The 15,928-nt window shown below is 37.4% G+C and overlaps 1 protein-coding gene across 1 annotated transcript in view; it reads left to right on the top strand.

Annotated features, from left to right (window-relative positions):
* Nucleotides 1-15,928, top strand: part of EFNB2 (ephrin B2) — a 53,197-nt gene that overhangs the window by 28,140 nt on the left and 9,129 nt on the right. Inside the window, exons 3-4 of the mRNA XM_090022444.1 lie at nt 14,674-14,766; nt 15,488-15,601. Of these exons, the coding sequence (XP_089878570.1) occupies nt 14,674-14,766; nt 15,488-15,601 (207 nt within the window). The remainder of the gene's footprint in view (nt 1-14,673; nt 14,767-15,487; nt 15,602-15,928) is intronic.

A 15,928-nucleotide genomic window follows, 5' to 3' on the forward strand; every position in this document is an offset into this window, starting at 1 on the left:
ATGTGCTCTACGGGATGAAGAAGGGAAGTGTCTTTTCTCTCCTCCCCTTCCCCCCCCCCCCCCCAAATCACTTCTCTGGCAGACAAAGCTCTCATTCTTCTCATCTCTTTTTTTGCATAATGTAAAGAGAAAGATATGCTCTATAGTCTAAAAATTTGAATATAAAGGTATATAATACAGGGATCCTGGTTTTCTCTGATAAACCTCCCCCACCAATTTTCTGATTACTTTAAAAAAAAAAAAATAGATATATCTCTATATAGCAGGGTTTCATTTTAATCACGGAAAAACATGGATTTAGGATTTTTAATTGGAAAATTGGAGTGTTTATTGTCAGAGAAAACCAGGATTCCTGATTGACAGCCATGTTGCATATAACTAATTCATCTTAAAAGCTGGGAAGAAGAATAGTTTTGCACTATTGAAAATGCTTGAGACCTGGGGAATGGTTACAGAATGACCCCATGAAAGTTTCCACTGAATCCCTTAGTCTGTCTGCGACCTCATTAGCTCAGCTTACTGTTAGATGATCATTTGCTTTGACACAGGCAAAATGGAATATGCAGCTTTCCTTAAATGTTTTTTGTCAATTTTTTTTTCAAGTGACCTACTTATATAATTGGCCTCTGGCTTAAATTTAAAAAATATCTTTAATCCCTAGTTGATCTAAAAGGTTGGACAGGCTAGTGGTGCTAGCACTAAATGATATGATATAGTGGCTTTTGCGATCTAAGTGATCATTTTTGAATCCTTAGCATTAAGTGGATTAAAAAAAATCATAAAGCTTTTGTTACCAGCTTGTCATTTGGTTACAATTAAAGCAATAACTGTCTTGGACAGAACACATTAAAAGACGATACAGATTGTGCCCTGAAATGTGGCCCACTTGGAAGGAGTAAATCTTTCAGTTATGGCCCAATAGATTTGCATGAATTTTATTTTGGTATTCTAAAAAAAAACCCCCTATTTTTATCAAACTTTAGCTAATCAAGTAGGTTAAACATTCACCTCCTTACAGTGTAATTCTCTGGAACATACCAACCAATTTGCACAAGTGTTTTGAACTCTCCAAAAGAGCTGTAAAATATTTTTGGTTTAATTTTTGAACTGGCCTAAAGCTGCAAAAAAGCTTGTATCAGACGTTCAATTCATTCCTATTTCACAAAGGCATTATTCATAGTTGTTAAATCATACGTTTGCAGCAATTTAATATAATTTGCATTTTTCCAGTAGTCAGCCTTGTGTTTTAAAAGCTAGCTTGACATGGACCATACATGAGATATAGTTCCTCTCTCCCTTCCTCTGCCGCCTCTTTCTCAGAAACTTTTATGGGTAGATAAATTACCTTTAACTCTCTTCTTGGTGTAAAATGATATGTAAATATCAGTCTTTGACTTAGTGGAAAGTTTTTTAGGGAATACATCAGCAATACCACTTGACTCTCGCTCAATTAAACACAAATATAACTCATACAAATAATATTATTGGAGGAGGAAAAATCAGTGTCTGCATAGCTTCAAATTCCTAACAGTGTAAGACCTGCAGGATTAATGGAGTCATGGTCCATTGGGATTTTTGTCCCAGACCACACAGGGCTTGTAAGAGAATAAGGCTATTTTAGATTGTTGTTCTTTGTTCATATTTAGTGCCATTACCTAGGCAATACTGACAGTTTATCTCATTTAAAGCTAGACAGAGGGACTGCAGTAGGAAATCTGTAAGTACCACTTCTCTATTCCCAAAGGCAGCAAATGAAAGAACAAGATTGCTCTGATTGTTAACAGGATAGGAGATGGTGAGCAAAAAAAAAAAAAGCTAAAACATTAAATTCAGGATGGATATGGAAGCAGACAGGAAATGAAGAATGATTACAGAGAAATGGAAAAAGGAATTATTTAGGAATTACTTAGAATGAAACAGATTTTAATATTTCATTGGAAATAATTTAATATTTTCAGCCACTATTTACTTCAGTTTTTTTAGATCACTAAAATGATTTAATAGTATTACAAATGCACGTGAGCAAGGGCAAACAAATAGATATAGATACAGATATAGATAAATGTTTAGGGGAAGAAAATTTATCACAAATATTAACCTTGAGAAAATTGCTTGTTTTTTAAATATTTCAACTATAGCCCTGATCACACAAAGAATTATGTGCATACTTAATTTTACATATCTGAGAAGTCCTATTGACTTCAGCAGGACTACTCAAATGCATGGGGTGCAAGTGTATCACCACAAGTCTTTGCAGGATCAGGTCCTTGCAGCTGTTTTTCTTGCTGCATGGTATAACTTATTAAAATCAACAGGATTTGAGTTCTAAGGCACGAGAGTAAGTTTAAGGCAGAGCATATGTAAATTGGAAGCTGGAACTATATATTAACATACCAGAAACACATTTACACATGTATATAATGCACGTATGTTGGTGCATAGTTATCTGACTATGGGATAAGCAGTTTTTATACAATAAAAAGAACTGCATAAAAGTATGTTTATAAATACTTATGCAATTCTCAGGGCTTTTGTTGAATTAAACTTGCATAGTATTTCTAAAGGCTATTATTAGCATTAGGTTTCAGATGCTTTATTTGTCTTTCTGTCCTGAAATCTTTCTGCCCTCGGATCCGAAATGTGGGGGGTTTTTTGTTTTTGTTTTGTTTTTTTGTTTTTTCCCCGGAATGTAAAGTGTTGACTAATGTATTTAGTCGTAGAATTCCACAAATAAAGTTGAAGGACTGAAAAACTTGGTTAAAATTTTGTGAACTTTTGCGATCTACTCTTCTTGGGGTTTGTTTTTTTTTTAACATTTGGATGCAGAGTTTGATCTCTGATCTCTGCTATGAACTGTATCCCTGATGGGTGCCTTTTTCAGTCCAAATGAATCGGTTTAAGTAGTTTTGTAGGAGGAACAGGTTTTAACTTTAATCGGTGCCTCTGATTCTTTAGAGACAAATCTTTTGTTTTAACAAGGCAGAATCCTAGTAAAAAACCTAAACACAAAACAAGCAAACAAAAACCCCATGGCCAGACCTTTTAATAGTTAGTTGAATAATCTCTTTTCTGTACATTAGATGAGGACCCCACAAGCAAATAAAAGTGTAGTAAAATATTCATCTTTTATATGCCTGTAATGTTTTAGCAGCTGGAAGGGAAACCCAGAATTCGGAACTCTTCATAGCAAGTATGCTAAAAAGAAGTCACAGCGTAGCACTGACACTTGTTTTCATGCAGTAGTACACACTGACATCACTTGTTCTGTCCTCCCTGGCAACTGATTACAGGATCTAACTGATCTGTGATGATAAACAAATATGAAGTTTGAAGATGGAGTGGTTTTTTGGGTTTTTTTGTTTTTTGAAGTGTGTGTAAAACATTTGATTAATATACTTAGTTAAAATATTTATCCTCCAGTCCTGTTACAAGTATGTACGAGCAAAAACTTTCGAACCTGGATTTTTCAGAACTAAGCTGTCGGTACTAAAATCAGATATAGTACAATATGTAATTGTTCTGCTTTCTAAGTAGTAAAAAGTCAATGGATGGAAAGTCTTCTCAATGTCTTTGAAAGTTAGATTTGTTTTTCTTTAAGTACTGCATCCAAGTTTGAAAATTTGAGCCATAATCTATACATAGACTGCTTACAGTATCTGATGCAAACATGCATACAACAATCAAAACAGTGCTTAAATTCTGATCAGCTTTGCAAGGTGCAAGTTAGATCAGTTATGACACTATTGGATAAGTACCAAGGTGCTAAACTGCGTTGCTGAGGGGATAGTTAGTTGACGTAAATACCTCTTTGTGTTTTGCAATAAAACGCACTTTTGTTGTACCTGATGTAAAAGCAGGAGATGAAGGTATTCTTTTATTGAAGCAAACATGTGGAAAATTGCTCTAGATTGTTATAGTATAGAGCATCTCCCCTGAAAGAAATGAGGTTCATCTGTAGGGCAAACTCTGACTGTGGCACTTTATTGGGGTTACTGCTGGACTCTATGCGGTCAAAGCAAATAACGTCATGTCCATCTAAACTATTATAACCATGAGAGTGGCACATTTTCCCATCTATAGTGTTATATTCTAAACTGTCACTAGGCATTAACTAAGTCACTGGTGAAGTCCTACCACCTAGAGATGAACTCTGCTTCAAAATGATGTTTTCCACTTCAGTGCTACTCGTATAGCAATTACTGGGTCATTAATATCATTGCATGCAATTAGTGACAGTAGAACGAGCAAGAGGCTTGTTGTTTTTTATGAACTTTTTACTATAACCCTTTCTCATCCAGGAGCTTCAATCCCAAACCAGAGATTTTTAAAGGCATATACAGACTGTTAAATGAAGAGGTTGTTTGCATGATTCAGAAAACATTTTCCCATATAATATTAAAGCTTTACTTTCCAACAAGCCTGCTTGTCATTAGGGACAATCAGTGTAACTTGAATGCTAACTAATTCTATTAGTTCTATTCAGCTGAACTGTTAAGCAAAGCTCATTGTGGTAGTAGGGAGGTATTTCTTTCTTCCATGTGGGGCTTTTGCCAGTAGTAGGGTTTTTTTGTAAAAAAAAAAAAACACGGTGTAGAATGTGGTGAAGTTAACTATGCAGTAATCTATTTAGGGGAAAAATGATAAACTTAATGCATCATAATTAGCAGGCTTACATCTGGTGAACTAACTGTACAGTATTCTCAAACACAAACAAATTATGTGAACTACAGACAACTGTGTATGCTAGTGATAGCTGCAGCATATCTTTGTATGTCAATAAGACGTTTTCCAGGGTATTTTTGATGAGAAATGTATATAACTTAAATAATGCTGAAAAATGCTAACTCTTGTGATTTTTACTGCTCAAAACATGATTTCCGATAAAGATGTTCACCAGAGTTTTAATAGTGTCTGTACTACTTAAATTATTTTAAAAGGGGAGACATGAAGGCAGCAGTGAAACAAGTAGTTCTTTTTTTGGGGTGCCATGGCCTTCCATGTCAGATAATTGTAGCAAAATTTTTTCTGCATTTCACCAATGGTATTACCTAATCCCGAGATGAAAGTGGTGTTGCCTTTCTTCTTGGAATAACAGGCAGCAGCAACTTTTTTTGATACCTCCTGATTCAGCTGTGCTCAATGTGACCTTTTTTTCATAGTTCCATAGTTCTTTGGGTCAGAAGGGACCCTAGCAGATCATCAAGTCTGACCCCTGCTGTGGCAGGAAAGAGTACTGGGGTCAAATAGCCCCAGCAAGGTGTTCATCTAACCTCCTCTTAAAGACCTCCAGGGTAGGAGCCAGCACCTCTTCGCTTCGAACTTGGTTCCAGATCCTAGCCACCCTGACCATGAAGTAGCGCCTCCTGATATCTAGCCTAAACCTACCCTCTGCCAGCTTGTGACCGTTATTCCTGGTCACTCCTGGCAGTACTCGGGGTAACAGGGACTCCCCCCGCAATGCCTGCTGGTCTCCTCTGACTAGTTTGTAACAGGCCACTAGATCCCCCTCAGCCTTCTCTTGTGGAGGTTGAATAGGTTCAGGTCCCGTAGCCTCTCCTCATAGGGCCAGTTTTCTTAAAAGAGAAAAGTATACGTTAAATAATAATGGCTTGACTCTTGCCACCCTTACTCATGTTGGTTGATACCACATCCCATGGGAATCAATGGAATTACAAGGGACTTCCTAACATTAGTAAAGATGCAAAATTGGACTGTAACATTTTCCCTTATGTCCTTTTTGGGAAGCAGTCTCTTCATGGGAGAATCTGAGATATGGAAAACAGATTATTCAAATTTGTTTACTGTTGTATCTGGTTTATAGCTTTCTATAGCCACTAATGCAGATCTGTATAAGGTACTGACTTGTCCTGATCATGTGCTCAGTTTTTTTAATAATATAAATATCAACTAATAATGTCCTTTTTATAAACATTTGTCTATAAAGTAGAGCATTTAAACCAATCCCCCTCCCCCATGTTGATGGCCCCATCTAATTGACACAAGTTGAATCATCATGTTTGAACATGGTACAGAGGTATGTAATTTCACCAGTGCTTTGTACAGTTTCACTGTAGGGTTATACTTCCTTCACCAGGGACAAGAGGATCCCTCTGGAGGCATCTTTTTTTGTGTGTGTGGTTTTTTGTTTTTTTTTTTTTAAAGCCTCAATAGAGAAGACATTGTTGCTATCTGTGTCACCCTGCAAAAACCATCCCCTGTTTCAGGTGGATATCACAAATCCTGAGACACAGAAGTTTACTATTTAAAGTGACTATTTTCTTTTGAAATAAAAATAAATCAATAAAGACATGAGCAAAAGGAGGAAGAAAAGTTTTGGTGTTTGTTTATCCTTCCACTTGGAAGTTTTGTCTCACTTACAGCTGGATGATGGAAAAAGCTGAATTTAGGAATATTCATAAGCACCCACTAAGCTTTTGTTTTAAGATGAAGCAAATTCTACACCAATGTGAAAAAACGTCTAGGTAAAGCTGACAGAATGGTGACCTTTTTGGAGTGCCAATTACACTGAGTAGCGCTCTCACACAGTCCTGCTGTGGTGTGTGCTCCCTTTTTATTTTGCTAAGACTTCTAGCAAGTAGGCAAAACAAAGCCAAAATGTTAAAAATTTGCAAAATTAACCAGCTGGAATTTTTTTCAGTATATCTGTACCATAACTCTTCCAGTCTTGTATATTGTTCCAGCCTCTTATTAACCAAGTAAACTTGGAGTGTTTTAATTTTTGGATTAATCTTGTTAGATTGGATTAATCCTATCACCATGGATCCTGGTTTTCTCCAATTTAACACCTTCCCCCCCCCCCTTCAGTTTAGAAAAAGTAACCTAGAATCCACTTTTTTTTTTCCATGACTTTAAAATGAAACACCACTAGTACTAGTGGTGTTTCATTTTCCACATGAAAAAATGTGGATTCTGGGTTACTTTTTCTAAACCTAAATTTAGGTGGGGGGGGGTATCAGAGAAAACGAGGATCCCTGCTTATGACCCAATATGTGCAACAGAAAAACTATGGCTATTTTAGAGCACAAGCCTGCAGAATTAAACCACAGAAAATCTCAGCCTTAGTAACAGGCATATGTACCTGCTGTCTTTACTCAATGGGATTATTCATGCACTTAAAATTAAGACTTACTGTAAGTAATTGCAAGAATTGAGACTTAGTTTGGGACTCTTCCTTTGATAAAATTTGCAAGCTGATTCCCTGTGTAAAGCATCAAATAACTGACTCAGTTCAGTAGAAGTTTTTTAAATACATGCTGACATAATGGCAGTGTTTGTAATTAATACCAAAAAGCAAACTAACATCCTCTTCTAGCTGAAATAAATAGCTTTTACACTATCTGGAAATTTTGTGCATGCTAAACTACATGCTTGAATAGATCTGAATGATTTTCTTAGGTTGTTTCAGACTCATAAGGATCTGGCATCACTGCTAGGTGAATAAAAAAAAGTGTTTCTTTTTTTAATTAAAATACTTCTTGTATAATTTCCTCAGTTGCCTCATTCTCCATTCCTGGCCATTCTAGAAATAACTGCTGCTTGATCTGTGGCTTTTTCAGTATGTGAATCTTGGTGTTCTTAAACTTGTCTCTTTAAATCCTGATAACTTACTGAAAAGAATCACTTATTTCATTCTTTACTGAGTCATTAAAAAGACCTGGAATAAACCAGAAGTAGCTAGAACACACACACAGGATTCAGTGATAAAAGAATTTTCTTTTATTTAGGAAGGGAGAAAAAGAAACACTTGCTTCATAATCCTGTAAACACATCAAATCAAATACTGCTTTGGATTAAGAATAACTTCTTACTGAATCTAGAGCTTTTGTAGATTGATTTATTTTTACTGCTGCTCTTGAGCTTTTCTGTTCCTCTTCTTTTTAAGAACAGCATTAGGTTAAAACTAGATAAGCACTCAGATTTAAAGAGTTATTTGTTTTCAGCTCACTACTTTTTTTGAGACCTGATTTCTGATGTCTAAGTAATGGCTTTAGAGACTACCCTGAAAAGGAAACGGTAGAGAGCAAGAGGGGAGACTCCCTGCTTTGAGGTTAGTCCTGGGAGCAGTATGCCTCAAAGACCAGCCTCCTGAACTATAATTCCTTTGTTACTTTTTCTTTACTAATAATCTATGCCATCAACAAATTACACCACCTCTGCAGTGAGTCAGCTATGCTGGCTGGGACACTTGGTGGGGAAAGAGTCATGGTTACACCCACTCTACACCCAAATCCTCCAGGGGAGGAAGCATGTACATAGCATTTGCTTACTTCTGTATTCCCAGGCCTAAAGTCTAGATAGCTTGCACAGGAATAGTTGGAATGGGTGTGAGCCTGAGTTCTCTCTGTGGGTGTGTAATCAATGTCACAATCTAGCCCTGAATTAAATTGGTTACAAATTTTAGTTAATCTGTGTGACAGGATATGCAATTTGGCAAATATGCAGTCTATTTTGCAGCCTCAAAAGCATAGAGAGAGTGTAGTCAGTAACTGTGGCAGCTCTAAAGGCTTAAAATTTCAGTACACTAACATTTTCCTTTAAGTAGTTGTGATGAAGTTTTTAATGTTGTAATATGTATTTTTAAGAGTGACTGAACCTTAACTTTTGTGACTTTCCCTTCATTTTTAATCTTTGTGAATGAAAAGCTATATACAGGCACAAATCCAGCAGCTTAATTCTCCATCTGATTAGAGCAATGTTACAAACCTGATAGGCTGAAAACAGCCAAGATCCATGCAGTGGTTTAGTCTCCTGGGAGGCAGAGTAATAACAATCAAATGAAGACATATTAAAATGTAATATTACTTCCTCTCCATGGGGACTATATAAAAATTATAGCCAGGAACTATTCTTGTCTGCTGATTTGTTTCACTCACTGATTCCCTGCCTCTGTATTCATGGCTAATGCATTTCATACAATAAACAGGACTTGGAAGTTGTAAAATCAAATAAATATGAAAGACCAAACATTTACTTACCTGATTTCCAGTAGTTTCTTGTGCATTTTAAACTAGAAGATAGAATTAGCCTTGTTTGCTTTGGTCTGGATAATTTTGTTGCCTTCCATGGCAAATCAGGTGCTATGCTAAGAATTAATTTTACATGATCAAAAAAGAATGTAATATCCTCAAACCAGGAATTAGCTAGTTCTCCTTTAAATGCAGTTTCTTAAATGCAGTGACGCAAATCCATATAATACTTTTCTTTGGATTCAAACCATGACTTCCTTATTCACTTGCAACTTCTCTTATCTTTAAAGATCTCCTTCTCCAGGTTTCCCTTGCTTTATGCACCGTTTTGCAGGCACGCATGTACAGCATAACTTGAATTTGCATAAAGGGAACCGACTTTACAATGTAACAAATAGGGATCCATTCCCCAGACTCATTTCTACCACTTCTACATCTCCAACAGCAGACAGTACACACAAACACAGGACACTATCATAATGGAGATGGCAACTATAGAAACACATGTCACAGCCAACAAGCAAGGAGCACCAATCCACACTGCACAAAACAACAGACTGTGGATTTCCACCACACAGAAAGCATAAGAGTGAATTTACCTTGCATGTAGGGAATTATTGGTATAAAAATGGTCATCGCATAAGAGCAAATTTGTACCTATACAACCTGCATAAAGTGAGGGGAAACCTGTATATTCCTGGAATATAGTGCTCAAAGCTCAATGTCAGCTTCTTGTTGCAAACCTGTTACCCTTCACTGGTGGGGTCAATTACAATTCATATATGTTTTAAGGAGTTTTGTTTTTGGTGGGGGCAGCTGGTGACCAAAGGCCAGATCCAAAGTAGGACTCAATACCTGAAACGGGGTTCAGGCAGACTTTGGGTACCTATGTCCAAAATTGCAGTCTCTCCAAGAAAAACAACCCAGTTCAGTATCTACCTATTGCTACCTAACTCTAAATTCAGCAAGCCCCTCTCTCAAGGTCCAAAAGTTCCCTGTGCCTGTAGTTTTGACCTCTACATGCTCCCAGGCCCTCCTTGTGTTTGAGTAGGTCGGTGCCTAGCTCCTTTTTAATCCCCACTTCATTTATGAAATTGGATAGAGTAATGCCTTAATACCTGAGTGGCCTTCCCTGGTTATCAGAAGTCACATCTATACAAGTAATGGACTGTGCAGCTGTTACTAAATGACTGCAGTAACCGGCATTACTGTGTGGTACTATCGCTGCAGTTGTTTTTCAAATGCCACTGTGCAATAGCTCATTACTACTGCCCAGTAGTGTCATGTCACGGTTAATGCCCGCTGCTGTTTCTACACAGTAGCTCATTACTACTACACAGTAGTGTCTCATGTAGATGTGCCCAGAGTATGCGTAACATAGTCTGACAGCACTGTGTTAACACACACAAGCCATGGCCACTTTCATTCAAGGACAGGACCAGTGGTGCAATGCCTGTTTTTTTTTTAATAACTGGTTATATGGGATTCACCTAGGAAGTGGGACTGTAGGCTGTGCTGTGGGAGGGACCTCTTTTTTAAACTGGACCACCCTGCAGCAATTAATGTAAAGTTTGTACAAGCTCAGAAAGAGGCTGTCTGTAGCCTAGTGGTTCGTGAGAGTCCTGGGTTCTTTTCTATGGACTATTGATGAATTTTCATCATTTGTCCTTGATTTAAAGCAGATGGAATCTAGAGAGCAGGAACTCTCTTTCCCCGTCAGCTGAGTGTGGTAATGGCTAGACTAGTGTGTTACTAGCTAGCCCTTTTCTTACACTCCTTTGAATCTTGCACTCCTTGCTGCATGGCAGTCCAACTTCAATATGATGTGTGGAAAGGTCTCTCATTCCACCCCTGCCTATGGTCTAGTCATTAGCCTGCTTTCCAGTGTGAGGTTTGGACAGCCAAGCAAATAAAAGTTGACCATTACAGTATCCAACTTGCAGGCATTTAAGTCTGTTATTGGATCCAGTCCCAAGAGCCCTGTTCTGCTTTTGCTGTAGACAACAAAAATTTAGCCATCTACCTCATTGAAGTAGGATCTCAGAAGCTCATATGTATCTTTATGCCACTGAAAAAAATGGTTAAAAAATCCTAAACTGGTTTTGTACAATAAGCAATATGTTTTATTTCAGTTTCCTGAGAACCCATATGCCTGTGAGCAATTTTAAGTTTTTAAAGGTTTGCAGGATTGTGCGCATGTGTTTTGTTTTGTTTTGTTTCCTGTTAAGATCAACATTTATCTAGAGCCTAATAAAGTAAACTGCCATTAATTTTTTGTCTTGGTACAAGAGTAGGATGTTATATCAAATACTTGTAGCAAGTGCTCCTAAAACAGGTTTATTTTTAGTCCTAGGCATTAGAAAATGCTAGTGCTTTGTCTAAGCCTGAGAAGATTAAGATTTTTGGCAAATATTTTATAAACACAGAAGTCTCAGATTAGCCATTCCACTTTAAAACTCAAAACATCTAGTTGGTGCTTTCATGCTTATCGCCTGCAGTAATATTAAAGATAGGGAAAAATTTCCATTATTTTCCATTATTATAGGACGACTACTACTACTACTAATAACTCTGAATGTTCGTGGAGTTTTTGATTTCATTAATATATTTTGTGAAGATAACAATGAAACTGTATATAATGGCAGAATTTTAGATCATAGGAGGTGTCATTTTTCAGTTGGAGATCAAATATAAGGACAGCTGCAGGTGTTCTAGGAATATTCTGCACTTGCTCCCTTGTTTGTCGTCTTTACACCAAACTTTCAACAAGTATTAACAGCATGAAATAGTGTTTTCTCTGACATCCCAGATTATTTCTTATTCTTTGTGAAAGTCCTTCATCTTTTGGCAGCTTAACACTGTGTTTAAATTACCCATCTTTCTCCCCTACACAGAGATATGTGAGGTTACACGTTGACAGCCATGATGAAATTTTGCAAATCCATTTCCTCCCGTGGCCTTGCCTAATTATCAGTTTAATTATGGGGAAAGGTTGAGAGTGGACCATTGCTTTCTTGCTGGAATACTCTTCCTTGAATACTCTTTGAGGATATGGTATTCTCAACTATAAGCTATAACACAAACATTCATGAGATCCCTTTAAAAGACTGGCGGGGGGTGGCGTATACTGCACTCATTCATCCAACATCAAAGCTATGAAAGCATTTTTTTTATCAAGCCAGTTTGAACTCTAGAAGCATACACCAGCTTCATTGTTAAATTAGAGTCTTATCAATGGAGACTGCATTTGAAATAGTTTTGCATTCCTTTTACCATTTTATATTCTTTATATTATTCTGAAGTTAAATGGGGTCCTCCACACTTCTTAGGGTCTCTCATCGTAGGGTACTTTGGATAGATACTTAGAGTAGAAGGATGTCCGGAAGAGGCTTCACTTATATTCAAGTACAATCTAAGGAAACAGCATTGAAAATAATGTAAACCCCTGCAGCCTATGTTGAAAAAAATCAGCTACAACAAGACAGAAGTGCGCATTCATTAGTATAATTTCATCGGATGTTCAACTTTTGGTATTTCTAGTTACTCTTTTTTTTTTTTTTAACTGCCCTTGGCAAATAGGTCATAAAAAAACACTTTTCCAGCAAAGACATGTTTGATTTATATCCAGAACTTGTTCTCAGTATTGATTTTTTTTTTTTCCCCCTCCCCCATCCCCCTCCCTCCACCCCCGGGGTGGGGGTGGGCAGGGAACAAAACAAAACTATATGTCTCCATTATTTTCTGGGTCTGGCAATGCAGTGGCACATTTCAGATTTGCTTTCATCTTAAATTACTCATTGTAGGTTTTTAGCTCTTGTGTTTTCAACCTGGGGGGGGGGAACCCCAAACTCCAAATTCCAGTAACTGGGGGAGGGGGGGGAAACAAGATCAGTTGTAGAGGGGGAAAAAACTGGGAGGGACCAAATGTAAGGAAAAAGCATAAGAGGAGTTGAAAGGAGGGATGTTCAAGTGGAAGGGCATCAGATTACACACAGGAGAGAAAAGTGGAACAAAAACAATAGGTGGATCAAAGACTAGGAAGCTAGGTTCAGCAGTAAAGCGTTTATAACTTTACAGCGGGGGAGAAGATTAGAGGAAGGAAAATATTAACATGGGTCTGGAAGACACTGTGAAGGAAATACACATGAGCTGCATTTAAAGGAATCCCAAAGGAAAGGGAAGGAAGCGAGAAGGAAAACTAAAAACAAATTGCTGAGCAGCTTGAAACTCTTTTCATCTGGGGACCTAATACAATACAGCAAGAGTGAGTCTAAAAGAAGAACAGTGCCATTAAAGCAGCAAGTCGCTCATGAGAACCTCAGCAAGTAAAACACTTGGGATCTGTTATTTATTTGGTTGCTTACTTGTGCAACAGTGGCCTAAAATGCGTGTGTTGGGAGATGAAGGGAAATGGGCAAGAAGCTCATAGAAAGCTTGACAATAGCAAATGAACTAATGTTTGGAATCATCACGCTCTATTAGGTGCTACACACTGTTGATTTTTTTTGGTATATTTGCAGTATTGTCATAATTGTAGAAATTTAGTAGAAGGCTGATTACTACTAGTATAGGAGCTATATATTATAGTCCTAAAAGTGCAAGGAAGAAAAACCTTTAATGTTGCATGAAAGGAACGTGGTGATTGCCTTGATTATTGCAGAAAGATTAAAGTGGCTAAGGGTAAGTCTACACTACAGTGGCAACATTATTGTAATTGCAGTGTAGCATACACATCCTTGAACAGTCTTCAGACTAGCATGCCTGGGTATCAGTATCATGACAGCACAAACTGGCTGCCCAAATATTTACCCAGCTTCTTGGGTAGGGTTTATAGCCCCACCAAATTCTGTGCTGCTGCAACTAAACCTCTACTGGGACCTAAGCTAGCTATGGTGGGACTGCGCTGTGTGCTCACCCTTAGATTATGATTTTTTTAATACCGCCTCCCTAAGGGAGTTATGCTTAATGCACAACTCAAATTACAGTAACAGCTCACAGTGGGGTTGTTGAGTAGGTGTGGAGTTCAAGCAAGCAGGCAGATAAGAAAGAGCAGTTTAAACATGGGGAAACACCCATTTGTTTGCATAAGCTCTAAATGATTTCTGTAGAAGTTGAACATAAAATAAAACCCCTAAGAAAAATAAGTGTATTTAAAAAAAAAAAAAAAAAAATACTGTTTTCCTATCGGTATGGAATCTCGGATTTCACCTGAGTCCTTTGTGTGCATGTATTTCCTTAAACAGGAGATATGTAATAAGAGGAAGCAGGTGTAATGTAGTGATTATAATAATATTGCTTAAAAAAATGATTGAATTAAGTACTTTGCTCCTTTGAGCCTGGCAGGGCCTCTCTTTCAGCTGGATGTCGCCTTTTTTAGGATGGTGCTGCCCTTTCATTCAAGGGCATAATAGCAAGCCAGTCAATTGTGCGTAGAAGAAAAAATGGTTGAGTAAATGTGAAACCTGATAACACATTCCCACATGTGTACATAATGTAAAACTTAGTGGTGTATTCATCCTTTTAGACTTCAGCATTTTATAGCTGAAGCAGCAAGAACAGTTTCTATTAGACTAAAGGAATCTCTGTTTGCAGACACTTGTGTTCATGTCGCTTTGCTTGTTGGTTTTTTTTTTTTTTTTTTCTTCTGATTTTTCTTTTCCTTTTTTCCCCCCTCCCCCTAAATCAGCAACATCAAATGGGTCTTTGGAGGGCCTGGATAACCAGGAGGGAGGGGTGTGCCAGACAAAAGCCATGAAGATCCTTATGAAAGTTGGACAAGGTAAAGACCATCTGCTGTTTCATGAAATCACTTTGATCAGTACCCCACTTAGTTTTCAGGCTCCTTTTAATAGCATGGCGTAGAGTGCCAAGTGAGTCTAGTGCGGTCATTCTTTCCTTAGATTTTGAAAGCAAAGCCTATTTTCTGTACCTAAGCTACTGACAGATTTCTACAAGAGGAGAGCTGATGTAATAAGATCTCTTTATTGGAGAGCTCCCTGGAAGGAAAAGGTCATCTGGGAATAACGTGTTTCAGTCATTTTTAGTTTTATTTTAAAAACAAAACTGTAACTTCACAGTTCAAAATTTATTTAAAATGAATGAAAGGAGGAAAGCTAACATTTCTGTAATTTGCTTGTTATGAATTCTGACTACAGTAGAGGTTTTTGTTCATTGTCTCTCTTCATATATAGATAATCTATTGTGCAGAAAGAGAGAATTATTCTTCTAACTACAAGTTGGTTTAGTAGTCAGTCAACTTGCTCAGTTAAACCAAAATGTCATCTGCAAAACTTTTCTTGCCAATTACAAGAATACCTATATTTTCTGCATATGGCCTCCAATTTAAACCTTTTAAGTAACTATTATAAGAATGTAATTTTTCTTTAAGAGCAAAATAGTTATATCTCACGTTCAAAGCTCATGAGGTATGTATAACCAGCTGATAAAGCTTAGGGTTATCAGATGTCTAAGCAGCAATTAATCATTTTTCTTTCTTATAGATCCCAGTTCTGCTGGGTCACCCCGTCATACTGATCCAACTAAACGTCCAGAACAGGAAGCTGGTACCAATGGGAAAAGCTCCACAACAAGTCCATTTGTAAAGGACCATTCAGGTAGACTTCAGGATTTTTTGGTTTGGGGAGTGGGCAGCTTAAGGGATCCCTGACTCCCCACATTATTATTTTAGCAATTTGCTGAGGATGACTGACTACTTACATAGTTGAATGGAAAAAATGGATGCACCAGTGTGTGGTGGCTAGGAGCTGGAAGTTTTGATGGGAATGAGTATTCCCCATCTCTCATTTTGCAGTTGGAGTTAATTATACCTTATAGTAATATCATTCATTTCCCGGAAAGTTTTTGGATAGAAATCTCCCTAAATAGCTTTATGATTGTAAGTGCGGCCTTTCATTTAATATCCTGGCAGATGAAAGAGTATT

This window comes from Crocodylus siamensis, chromosome 1 (genome assembly GCF_052110815.1).
Source record: "Crocodylus siamensis isolate JL-2025a chromosome 1, ASM5211081v1, whole genome shotgun sequence".
Taxonomy (NCBI): Eukaryota; Metazoa; Chordata; order Crocodylia; family Crocodylidae; genus Crocodylus; species Crocodylus siamensis.